Source organism: Loxodonta africana, chromosome 7 (genome assembly GCF_030014295.1).
Source record: "Loxodonta africana isolate mLoxAfr1 chromosome 7, mLoxAfr1.hap2, whole genome shotgun sequence".
In the NCBI taxonomy this organism is placed as follows: domain Eukaryota; kingdom Metazoa; phylum Chordata; class Mammalia; order Proboscidea; family Elephantidae; genus Loxodonta; species Loxodonta africana.
This window is the reverse complement of record NC_087348.1, coordinates 34928992-34942697: the sequence shown is the minus strand read 5'-3', so window position 1 is coordinate 34942697 and position 13706 is coordinate 34928992. Positions and strand designations below refer to the sequence as shown.

The 13706-nt window shown below is 38.5% G+C and overlaps 1 protein-coding gene across 1 annotated transcript; it reads left to right on the top strand.

Annotated features, from left to right (window-relative positions):
• Nucleotides 1–10486: 10486 nt before the first annotated feature.
• LOC100663239 (olfactory receptor 4B1) lies at nt 10487–11912 on the top strand. Its single transcript, XM_003412093.3, has one exon. It carries the CDS (start codon nt 10757–10759, stop codon nt 11681–11683), a length of 927 nt encoding a protein of 308 aa, XP_003412141.1. The 5' UTR covers nt 10487–10756; the 3' UTR covers nt 11684–11912.
• The last annotated feature ends 1794 nt before the right edge of the window (nt 11913–13706 follow it).

The window sequence follows — 13706 nt, the reverse complement described above, 5'->3', positions numbered from 1 at the left end:
TGAAGAATATTGAATATACCATGGACTGCCAGAAGAACGAACAAATCTGTCTCGGAAGAAGTACAACTACAATGCTCTTTACAAGCAAGGATGACGAGACTATGTCTCACATTCTTTGGACATGTTATCAGGAGGGACCAGTCCCTGGAGAAGGACATCATGCTTGGTAGAGGGTCATTGAAAAAGAGGAAGACCTTCAATGAGATGGATTGACACAGTGGCTGCAACAATGGGCTCAAGTATAACAACAACAGGGAGGATGGTGCAGGACCAGGTAGTGTTTTGTTCTGTTGTACATAGGGTCATTATGAGTTGGAACAGACTCAACAGCACCTAACAAAAACAACGAAGGGGAAAATACTAAACAATGCAGGAAGTATCAAAAGAAGATGGAACAAATACACAGAGTCACTGTACCAAAAAGAATTGGTCAACATTTACCCATTTCAGGAGTTACCATATGATCAAGAACCAACGGTACTGAAGGAAGAGGTTCAAGCTAAATTGAAAACAATGGCCAAAAACAAGGCTTCAGGAATTGACGGATTACCAATCGAGATTTTTCAACAAATGGATACAGTCCTGGAAGTGCTCACTCGTCTATGCCAAGATACCTGGAATACAGCTACCTGGCTAATCGACTGAAGGAGATCCATATTTGTACCCATTCCAGAGAAAGGTGATCCAACAGAATGTGGAAATTATTGAACAACATCATTAATATCATATACAAGTAAAATTTTGCTAAAGATCATTCAAAAGTGGTTGTAGCAGTAATTGACGGGGAACTGCCAGAAATTCAAGCTGTATTCAGAAGAGGATGTAGAATGAGGGATATCATTGCTGACGTCAGATGGATCTTGGTGGAAAGCAGAGAATACCAGAGAGATATTCACCTGTGTAAATATTGACTATGCAAAGGCATTCAACTGTGTGGATTATAAGAAATTATGGATAACATTGTGAAGAATGGAAGTTCCATAACCCTTAATTGTGCTCATGAGGACCTGTACTTAGACCAAGGGGCAGTTGTTTGAACAGAACAAGGAGATACTACTGAATGGCTTAAAGTCAGAAAATGTGTTCTTTAGGGTTATGTCCTTTCACCATACCAATTCAATCTGTATGTTGAACAAATAATCCAAGAAGCTGGACTATAGGGAGAAGAATGTGACATCAGGATTGGTGGAAGACTCATTAACAACCTGCAATATGCAGATGACACAACCTTACTTGCTGAAAGTGAAGAGGACTTGGAGCACTTATGAGGAAGATTAAAGAGCACAGCCTTCAGTACGGATTACTCCTCAACATAAACAAATCAAAAATCTTCACAACAGGACCAATAAGCAACATCATGATAAATGGATAAAACATTGATGTTTTGAAGTTTACCTGAACCCACAATCAACGTCCATGCAAGCAACAATCAAGAAATCAAATGATACATCGCATTGGACAAATCTGCTGCAAGGGATCTCTTTAAAGTGTTAAAAAGCAAAGATGTCACTTTATGGACTAAGCTGTGCCTGACTGAAGCCATAGTGTTTTCAATTGCTTCTCAAGCAAGAGAAAGCTGGACAATGAATAAGGAAGACTGAAGGAGAATTGGTGCCTTAGAATTGTGAAGTTGGCAAAGAATATTGAATATGCCACAGCATGCCAGAAGAATGAACAAATCTGTTTTGGAAGCACAACTAGAATGCTCATTAGAAGCAAGGATGGCAAGATTTTGTCTCACATACTTTGGACATATTATCAGGAGGGGCCAATCCCTGGAGAAACACATCATGCTTGGTAGAATAGAGGGTCAGGAAAAAAGAGGAAGATCCTCAATGCGATGACTGGCACAGTGGCTGCAACAATGGCCTCAAGCATAACAATGATTGTGAGGATGGTACAGGACCAGGTAGTGTTTCATTCTGTTGTCCATTGGATTGCTATGGATCAGGACCAATTTGTCTGCACCCAACAACAACAACAACAACAATAACAACAATAACAACATATTGGTTGCATTTCTATTGTTTTCATTTTCTTCTTCAAGGATACTGATTATATGTATGTTGGGTCTTCTTGGCCTAATTTTCATTTCAGTCCCACCCAAAAACCCATTTCAGTCACTTTGTTTTAAATTCTTTTTACTTAAAAAATTTTTTTTCTCTTAGTTGATTTGTTACTTTTCTTCAATGCACTTTTTTCTTTTTTTACTGTATGTATCAACATTTTTTAATTTTTTTTATCGTGAGTTAGGTAAAAGTATACAGAGCAAATTAGTTTCTTATTAAACAATACACACATTGTTTTGTGATGGTTGTGTCAACCACAACCCTACTATGTGTCAACACTACCCTTCTCTACCATGGTTACCTGTTTCCATTCGTCCAGTTTTCCTGTCCCTTCCTGCCTTCTCATCTTTGCTTCTGCCTGTGTGCCCATTTAATTTCCTATACCTGATTGAACTACAAGGCTCATTCCTTACTTGTGTTATTGTTTGCCCTATAGACCTGTCTAATCTTTGGCTGAAGGGCAAATCTCGAGAGTACTGAGTTAAAAGGGTGTCTGAGAGCCATACTCTTGGGGTTTCTCCAGTTTCTGTCAGACCAGCAAGTCTGGTATTTTTTTTTTTTTTTTGTGAATTTGAATTTTGTTCTACATTTTTCTCCTGCTCTGTCTGGGATCCTCTATTATGATCCCTGTCAGAGCAGTTGGTGGTGGTAGCCAGGCATCATCTAGCTGCTCTGGGCTCAGCTTTGTGGAGGTTGTGGTCCATTGGTCCTTTGGACTAATCTTTTCCTTGTGTCTTTTGTTTTCTTCATTCTCCTTTGCTCCAGCTGGGATGGGATAAGTAGACGTATCTAAGACGGCCGCTTGCAGGCTTTTAAGACCCCAGATATTACCACAGTTTGATGTAGAACATTTTCTTTATAAACTATGTTATGGCAATTGAGCTACATGTCCCCTGAGACCATGGTCCCCAGCCCTCAGCCTAGTAACTTGGTCCCTCAGGGAGTCTGGATGTGTCTATGAAGTTTTTATAACTTTGCTTGGTCAAGTTGTGCTGACTTCCCCAGTATTGTGTACTGTCTTACCCTTCACCAAAGTTACGACTTATCTATTGTCTATTTAGTGTTTTTCCATCCCCACCACTCCCCTTCTTTGTAACCATCAAAGATCGTTTATTTTATGTGTAAACTTTTTCATGAGTTTTTACAATAGTGGTTTCAGTGTTTATCCTTTTGTGATTGACTTATTTCACTCAGCATGATGCCTTCCAGATTCATCCATGTTGTGAAATGTTTCACAGATTCATCGTTGTTCTTCATTGTTGTGTAGTATTCCATTGTGTGTACTATAGTTTGTTCATCCATTTTTCTGTTGATGGGCATTTAGGTTGTTGCCAACTTTTTGCTGTTGTGAATAATGCTGCAGTCAACATGTGCATATGTCTATATGTATGATGGCTCTTATTTCTTTAGGATATATTTCTAGGAGTGAGATTGATACATCACGTGTTATTTCTAACTTTTTAAGAGAGCACCATATCCTTTTCCAAAATTGTTGTACCCATTTGCATTCCCACCAGCAGTGCATAAGAGTTCCCATCTCACCACACCCTTTGCAACATTTATTTTCTCTTTTTTTTTGATTAGTGCCAGTAATGTGTTCAATGTTCTTTATTAAATTTTAACTTTAATATTTTCCCTTGAGTCCTCTAATCTTCATTTCTGCTGTGATTTTTCCCCCCTAAACTCAATCAACTCTTCCTGATTTTTTCTCCTTAGTTTCTGTGTTTTGAATTCAGTATTATAAAGTTACTGAGTGGTGGAAACAGAATTTAAAACCATCTTTATCATATGTAGTCTTTCCATTATATTTTCCTTCAAAACTAAACATTTTTTGAAGATCACTTTTAGTCAAGACAGTATATCATCACTAGTATGTCAGTGCTGTTAATTTGTTTCAAAAATTCCCTTTTCTCATGGGTGCAAAAGCCATCCCAAGTGGCCTGTGCAACATTTCCTCAAGAACTGGTGTCAATACTTCAATGTGTAATTAAAGTTAGAGAACGCTGCTGCTCAGCAAATTCATGAGATTGGTAATTCAGGGTTGATAGTTTTACGAGTCTTCAATCACCAGAAATAAGTATGGGTGGTAGAAACTGTCAATGGCATAACGTTATACTGGAGAGATTATAACTTATGATCGTTTTTCAGTCTGTACAGTATATTCTCCAAGTCTAGAGTCTGAGTTGACGATTTCACTGGAAGTTAAAGACTCTTCTGATTCTTCTCTTCCGAAGGGCAGTTTTACTTTTATTTTGTAGAGGATACTTCTGGAATCTTTACAACTAATTCCTTGTGTTTTTTATATAAAGATATTTTTTTAAATGTAAATATTGTACATCTTTTAGAAATTTTGGAAACTACCAATAATAATAAGAAAATGAATTATAAGTATCCTTATAATTCCACTCCCAGAAATAAACACCAACTTTGTTTACGAGTACATTGTTTATAATTGCCTACATCTTCACTTTTGGACTTCAGTATTTTCATTTCCAAGGCCTCATTTTTGTTACAACATTTTTTGGGGAAGTGAAAAAAAATTTATTTTTTTATTTTTTTAATTTTTATAGATAGGATAGCTATAAATTCAATCATTGAGTAACCTTGGATAAATTGGTAGGTTTCTCTCAGACTCAGAATTCCAGTTGTAAAATGAAAATAATGATACTGTACTGGTTAGGTCTCTTTATGATTTAGCTGATGAAAAAACCAGTTCCACATGTTTGTAAAAATAATGGAATTTATTATCTCATGTAACTGAAAAGTCCAAAGGCAGAGTAAAATCCAGGTGAGAATTGACCCAGAGACTCAGATGTTTCCAACGCCTAGTTTCTTTCCTTATTTCTTTTCCTTCCTTGTGATTTTTGTTGCTTTTTTAGGCCTCGCATGGTGGCCCTCTGGAAGGTCATAATTCCCTTTTATCACAACGTGGCTGCTCTAGTTCTTGACCTCACAGTCCCACCTAATGCTATTCAATAAAAATGTTTCTTTCTCTTCTAAGATAGTGGAAGCTTTTTTTTCCCTTAAACCTATCAAAGGCCTCCCTATCTTCCTGACCAGGTTACTTTTCCATCCCTGAACCAATATTGAGGCCAAAGGGTGGTATATGTAAATCTGCTAAGCCAATCAAGGTCTATCCCTGGGTGTTCAACATTATCCAAATTAAATTGGAATGGGGTGGAATGAGCGTGGCATGGTTCCCCAAAGTATAATCTGGGTAATTTTGACAGGAGTAGAGAAAAATGAATGCTGGAAGAAACAAAGAAAAATGTTCAATAAGAAATTTTTCCTTGTAAGGTTGCTGTGAATATTAGAGATGATGGCTGCAAAATGTCCTATATAGTGCCTGGCACATGGTTATTGTTAGCTGCCATGGAGTTGACCCTGACACATGGTTATCCTGTGCACAACAGTATGAAATGCTGCCTAGTCCTGTGCTAGCCCAGTGATTGGTTGTGGATTGGATAATAGCGATCCATAGGGTTTTTATTAGCTGATTTTTGGAAGTAGATTGCAAGGCCTTTCTTCTTAGTCTGTCTTAGTTTGGAAGCTCCACTGAAACTTGTTCACCATCATAGATAGCAATATGTAAGCCTCCACTGACAGACAGGTGGTGGCTGTGCATGAGGTACTTTGGGTGGGAATAGGTACCCAGTAAATGGCATTTTTAAATCATTGTGATTATCTTCATTATAATTATCATCACTTATGGCTATTAAAGCCATCAAAGTCTAAGTGATCTTGGAATGTGGAATGTTAGCATGAAAAAGGATGTGGAGTATAAGCCAGAAACAATCTTGTCCATTTAAAGCAGTGGAACTGCACCTTGAAGAGGTGATGGAAATTGACCAAAATTGCCCAGCTGGCAGCCCTGCTCCCAAACCCATCCTCTCTTTTCTTCTCCTTCCAGTCTCACACTCCCATGGTAAGTCAAAAAACTGGTGCAAAAACTTTCTAATATCATGTCTTTACCTTCCCTCTCTGAGGGAATAACTAATGAATATTTGTAACTTCTAAAAGTTTCTAACTAAATTAAGTGAAACACATTTTGAACCTTTTCCTGATTCTCAGTTCCAAAGTTTCACATTAAAGACAAGAAATTGCATGGGGAATTTGGTCCCCTGATTACAGCATGTGGCTCAATTTATTTTAAATAGTTCGAGCGTTCCTATATTGAAAAACAATTCTAGGCTTTCTAGTGAGTGAGTGAGTTTTCTACACTAAAAACCAGGATTCAAAATTACTGGTTTGCTGCTTCATATAGCTTTTTTTTTTTTTTTTTCCTGTTCTTAAATAGTAGATCTAGAGATTGGCTATGGTACCAATTTCCTGAATCCTTCTCTTTGTAATTTATCCGAAAAGATCACAGGCCCCGTGCAATACTGTTGTGTGGAAGCAAGGTTTACACTGCTAATTGATAATAACAATCACAAAATTAGTATCACCAGGAAGGAAGTCCAGTGTCATGGAAAGACTTATTTTTGCCTCAGCAAATCGGTCAGTAACTAGCTGTGTGACCTTGAGAAGTCAAACTCTCTGACTCTCAGTTGCTTCACTTCTAAACTGAGGAGTTTGGATTAACGAACTCCAAGTTTCCTTTCAGCTGTAATGTTTCTTCAGTTCAATTTGGTGGTTTATCTGAGATGAAATGGATTAGTCCACTGGGGGCCTTCAGTACAGATGATGGAGCTGGGTGAAGGAGTCCTGTTTTGAAGAGAGCTTCTTGAGCTCCAGGCCAAATCCCTTCAGTCTCTTCAGCCCAGGACATCCCTCTGAAAGACCAGCTCTTACAGTGGAGGGAGAGCTCTTTGTTGAGCCTAAGGAAAAGAGCCTTCGCATTCAATTCTTTGCTCTAAGGCTGGATATTACCCAACAAGGTAGGTAATGCCACACCCAGAGGATTTTCCAGGTTACTGAGTAAAAGGTTCCAAATCACTGTGTGATCCATGATGAGTCATTTCCCCTCTCTGAGCTTCAGTTTCTCCTTCTGTAAAAGGAGAAAACTGGCCATAATATGTCCTAAAGTCCTATTTAGCACTCACATTCTGGGATTCCATGCAGTAGTGGGCCCAACTGAGTAGTGGGAAAAAGGCCCTTGTGATGTGACTTTGAGCTCATAGCTATAGGTCTTCCAGGTTCTCTATCATGTTATTATTTCATCCTTGTTAGATTTCTCTCATTGGGACTCTGTGTTAAAGTATAAAATTCTACCTGGTTAGAAACCATACGATTGTTTCACTACGTAGTTTTTACATCCGGAAATCCTTTGCCATAGAGTCAGTTTCAACTCATAGCAACCCTATGGGACAGAGTAGAGCTGCCCTATAGGGTTTCCGAGGAATGGCTGGTGGATTCGAACTGCCAACATTTGGTTAGCAGCGGAATGCTTAACCTCTGTGCAATCAGGACTACCTTTAATCCATGATCCTGGTGCAAGAATTTTATTTGGGGAGGTGCTGGAGAAAGGAGGAGGTAACTTGTTACCAACTGTCTTTCTCTTGAGCAAGGGGGGAAGAGAAAGTAGAGAGAAATGTGAATACATACCAGGAAGTTTGTGGCATAATGGTTAAGAGCCATGGCTGCTAACTAAATGGTCAGCAGTTCAGTCCACCAGGTGCTCTGTGGAGACTCTACGGGGCAGTTCTACTGTCTCCTTTAGGTTTGCTATGAGTCAGAATCCACTTCTAGGCAACAGGTTTTTGTTACCATTTATCAAGAGCTTCTGTTAAGTGCTTTTATATTTTATCTCACATTTAATTCTTTCAACGACCATGTCAACTATAAATTATTATTAAAAAACGAAGCAAACAAGTTCACAAGGACACAAGATATGTAGGTAGTAGAGCCAAGTTTTGGCTGTTGACTGCAACGATTACCCCCTTAATCACGACTCTAGCCTGATTTCTGAGGAGGATGAAAGGGAACTGGACCAGATGTCCTGATTTTGTTTTTCTTATCCTTTTAAGCCCCAGGCACCTAAAACTATTACCTTCTCTGAAAGGCAGGTCACTTGCCCCTCTGGGATCCATCCCTTCCTTCTTTTCACAATGAGTCCATGAGATCATTTGATATAATTGTTTTAAATTTCCCCCAAATGGATATTTTGATTGCTTTTTAAAATGTACATCATGTGGTTTTTTATGGTAACCTTCTCAACGTAAGTACTTAGATATGGTGTATGTGGGTGTGTGTAAGACATTTGGCATTTTATGTGAGAGATGGAAAACTCATGTCCAAGTAACACTGGATAATACAGAGAACAAAAGATGTCTGCTGTGAAACATAATGATTTTAGGGACTCCCTGGCCCCTGCTCATAGAAAATAATCTATGAAGTAGACAACATACCTCAATTGCAAAGCTGCAGCATGTGGTTTTGACCCAGTGGAGTAACAGTAAAGCATCTATTAGATTTACATTGTTCATGATTTTACATTTTAGATGAGAAAAAGTCTCACCTAGGTTATATGAGATCAACACAGGCTGAAAGAAAAATGTAGGCAACTTTAAACTAGTTCTTTCTTATCAATCAATTTATCATCATTCAAGATTCTACACACTGTGAGGTTAACACTTAGGTGCTGTGGTGTTCAAAGAGTAGTAAACTTAGACTTTATGCCTGAAGACAGACTACATAAAATCATAATGAACAATAAAAGACTGCATAGAAATAAAGTGTGATGAATTGTATGGTTCCAACTGTAGGTGATGGAAGAATTCCTTCATTTTTTATTCAATTCAATTAATATTTACTGAGCACCTAACTATGTGCCTAGATGTGAGGATACAGAGAAGAATAAGGTTAGCAAGGAAGACAGATACAAAAACTGTATAATAAAATATGGTAAATAACTACAGTAGAAAGATGTAAAAAGTGTGGAAGAGAGCATAAAAGTCAGTTAGAAAGCCAAGGTATGCACACTAAGTGGAGGGAACAGCATATACAAAGACCAAGTTTGGCTAGAATGGCTGGAGTATAGGCACCAGGGTGATGGCAAGTGAAACTGGAAAGATGAACAAGGTCCAGCTCTTGGAGAGTCATATATGCCATGATAATGACATTGGACTCGTAGACGTTTGAAAACCATTGATGGATTTCAAGCCTATGCGTGAGTTGATCAGATTTGCATTTTAGAAGTATTACAGTAACTGTAGCTTATATTCACTGAGGGCTTGGTATGAGCTGAACACTGTGTGCCTTGTTGCATTTAACAGAACGATCACTTAAACCACTTTCCAGAGTTGAGAGCAGAGATAAATGAAATATGGTTGAAGTAACCAGGAAAATGTATGTAGATAATGGACATAGAAAACTCATTGTAGTTGAGTCTATTCCAACTCATAATGACCCTATAGGACAGAGTAGAACTGCCCTATACAGTTTCCAAAGAGCTCCTGGTGGATTCGAACTGCTGACCTTTTGGCTGGCAGTGGTAGCTCTTAACCACTACACCACCAGAGTTTCCAACTGACATAGAGTGGTTAGGATTTGGAGAGAGAGACAAAGAGAGGCAGGCATAACAGGTAGTGTGAAAAGTAAGAAGGATGCTCCTGTGGTGGGAATCAACTTATATTTATGAGAAGACCCCTGAGTAGAACTGAAATTATGTCCTGTTTATTGGCCAGTAAGGCTGATTTTTATAGAGACCCTATTGGACAGAGTAGAACTGCCCCATATAGTTTCCAAGGAATGCCTGGAGGATTTGAACTGCTGGCCTTTTGGTTACCAGCCTTAGCTCTTAACTACTATGCCACTTGATGGCAATGGGTTTCATTTGTTTTTTTTTGGTTTAAGGTTGATTCTCACCTCCTGCTGCCAAAAATGCTTGCCAATGACCAGCAAACTGTAACACAGAAACAGGCAAACCTGTGAGCCCCGTATATTGTATTTGAATCATTGTTTTATAGTGAGCTATACCCTCAACCTCTTCCAGATAGCCACTTCACCTCAGGTGTTAACATTTTCTCTACATGTTTGTAAAAATTCATAAAGCCGTGGGGTTGGTTAAAGCCATAGGACCTGAGAGAATTTAGGAGTATATATAGTTCAAGTGCAGAAAATATCAAAGAGACTTGTTAGAAAGGGAGAAATATCAATGAGAATGGAATTCCCGAGGAAGAAATGAAGGAAACAGGGATTCAGAGGCGGAAGATCACTTGAGAATTTCTAAGACAAAAATATGGTGAGAAAACATTGAGAATGGGAAGTAACCTTAGTTACTTATTAATTAATCAATTAATTAATTACTAATTACCTCAGTAATTAATATAATAGTTATTAATGTTAAAAATAGTGATTATTTTTTCAATGTGGTATACTTGAAACAACATGTGAATTGGAATACAATGGTCTGGCTCTAGTCCTGGGTTCACTCCTTCTGGGAGGCTTGGCTAATTTACAACCTTTTTGAGCCTCATTTTTCTTATTTGTAATATGAGGATCATGGAGTGTTTGTAGGGTCATTTGAATCGTGTCTTGTAAAAACTACTAAACAGCAAATGAATAAAAATTTACTAAGTGACTAAACAAATACTTACATACATAAATAAGTAAATCAGTCAGATAATATGTGTGAAAGGGTTCTATAAACCACCAGGTGTTAGACACACATATGACACTGGTTTAATGCTTGCATTTGTTTTGTCACAAGGTTCTTCCCTCAGGTCCATCTTCTCCAAATATAATTCATGGCTGGTACAAATAATGTGACTGAATTAATTCTCACTGGCCTTTTCCAGGATCCAGAAGTACAGAGAGCGTGCTTTGTGGTGTTCCTTCCCGTGTACCTGGCCACGGTGGTGGGCAATGGCCTCATCGTGTTGACAGTCAGTATCAGCAAGAGTCTGCATTCCCCCATGTACTTCTTCCTGAGCTACCTGTCCGTGGTGGAGATCAGTTATTCCTCCACTGTTGTCCCTAAGTTCATCACAGACTTAATGACCAAGATCAAAGCCATTTCCCTGAAGGGCTGTCTGGCTCAGATATTCTTCTTCCACTTCTTTGGGGTTGCTGAGATCCTTTTGCTTGTGGTGATGGCCTATGACCGCTACGTGGCCATCTGCAAGCCTCTTCATTATATGAAGATTATGAGCCGTGGACTGTGTCATGTACTAGTGGCTGGTTCCTGGCTGGGGGGCTTTTTACACTCCATAATTCAGGTTCTTATCACCATCCAATTGCCCTTCTGTGGCCCCAACATAATTGACCACTACTTCTGTGACCTTCAGCCATTATTCAAGCTTGCCTGCACTGACACGTTTGTGGAGGGGGTCAGTGTATTGGCCAACAGTGGCTTAATTGCCTTGTGTTCCTTCTTCATCTTGGTATCCTCCTATATTGTCATCTTGGTCAACTTGAGGAATCATTCTGCAGAGGGGAGGCGCAAAGCCCTCTCTACATGTGCCTCCCACATCACAGTGGTCATCTTGTTCTTCGGACCTGCCATCTTCCTCTACATGCGTCCCTCTTCTACGTTCACTGAAGACAAACTAGTGGCTGTGTTCTACACCGTCATCACCCCCATGCTGAACCCCATCATCTACACACTCAGAAATGCAGAGGTGAAAGTTGCTATGAGGAGGTTGTGGGGCAAGAAGAACTCAGTGGTGGTGTGAAAATGGGAAAGTTGTAAATAACATGTATGTCTTATTATTTTATGTACTGGAAATGCATTTTGATTTTAGTAGAACATCCAAAATGGTTGAATAAATGTAAGGACTTAATGTTACTACTGGTGTGATTTCCTTAATAACCAAAGACTCCTTGTATCCTGATGTAATAGATGAAGGACAGAGGTCAGATTGTCTCAATTGAATCTTAAGAAAATTGATGGGCTCCATGATATCCACCAACATAATGGGACTGGGTAATATGAAAACTTAAACCGCATGCAAAAGAAAACATTTTTACGAATGTTTTTGTAGGTTTAAAATCCTTTCTCCTGAGACATGGCCATTTTACATACTTTGTCATTGCCCTTATCACTTTAATTGTAATTATTTTATATGTGTTTCTCTCTCACTAGACTCAAGGGCATAACTGTCCCTTCTTCTTCTTTTCAGGTCTAAATGTTGTGCACATAGTTGGTGGTTTACAAATGCTTGTTGAATAAACAACCATCTAGGATCTGTGGGGCAATCCCTTCTATGTCAAATCTTACAGATTCTTTTTGAAAACTTTCATGATGAGGAGCACATCTCTTCCTGTTAAAATTTTGAGAGCTCAGGCTCTGAAATTCATTAGGTTGTTTTGATTGTCTCTCAGTCACACTTTAGCTCCAGATCACTTCTCGGAACAACTGTTTTCTCATAAATATAATAAGATTAACAATAGTATGAATTTAGGAAGATTGTTTTGAATATAAATGATATAATAAACATATCAAACCTTCTAGCAAAAAAACCTGATGCAAAGTTTTTTGCTCAATAAACTCATCATATTAGTGCCAGTGTCATTATTTTTATTTTGTGTGATGCCTACATCCCAGGCCATACACTAGTTTCCTTTCTGCCCTGTAGAGCTATAGACCTACACTTGATCCTATTCTTAAAGCTTTCAAGTGTTTGAAGGCAGTTCGATCCTTTTGTTTTGAGACTTCTCTGGGCTAAACATCCTCTGTTGCTCAATTGCTCTTGAGTGCCTAGCACTGTGCCTGGAATATGATGCGGGCTCAGTAAATATTTGTTAAATAAATATTGGCTGTAATGCAGTTTCCCTATTTTCTTTTTGGCTGAATATTCTTATATTTTGTTAATATATATCTTAAAGTATTTGGTCCAGAACTAAACTCAGTGGAACTACCCTCTCTTTCTTTCAATGCCTTGATTATATCGAGGTGGGCTAGGACTTTAGGATTGTTTGTTCTTTTGGCAGTCCATGGTATATTCAATATTCTTCACCAGAACTATAATTCAAAGGTGTCCATTCTTCTCTGGTCTTCCTTATTCATTGTTCAGCTTTCACATTCATATGAGGTGACTGAAAATAGCATGGCTTGGGTCAGGTGCATCTTTGTCTTCAAGCGAGACTATGTCTCACATATTTTGGACGTGTGAGGGTTGCTATGAGTCGGAACCAACTCAACGGCACCTAATAACAACAACAGGACTTTAAGATGCAGGCTGGGATGGGAGACCTTTACTGATGTGAAGGTTTGTTTCCTCACTGACAGCTACTGACAGAACGTCATCAGGGAACTCTGAGTTATTGGACACTGCATGGACAGATAATATCTCCTTTAACTCAACTGTCACAATACTCAGGGATTATCTCACCTCCTGAGGGCTGACCTTTGGTGGGTCTGCAGAGAGCTCATTACTCACTTTGATCTGTCTGGAAAAATCACAGGAATCAAAGGAAAACTTTTTTTTTTTAATTGTTTTAAGGGCAGAGAATTTTGTGACAATTTAAAAATGCCTTCTCATTTCACAGAAGTAGAATCAATCTAATTATGCCACTTAACATTGTTGAGCCCATATAGTTAACTCTCAATTTTTGATTCTGTCATAATACGTAACAAAATAAAATATATATTTTTTAGATAATAAATACAATCTCTATGTAGAAAAATTGGTAGACTGCCTTAGACTACTCTGCATATATAATTTTGTATTCTTTTCCCATTTATTATTTGTATCT

What these genes read in the sequence shown, in the direction of transcription:
- LOC100663239 (XM_003412093.3), top strand. Translation starts at nt 10,757, where the DNA reads ATGGCTGGTACAAATAATGTGACTGAATTAATTCTCACTGGCCTTTTC.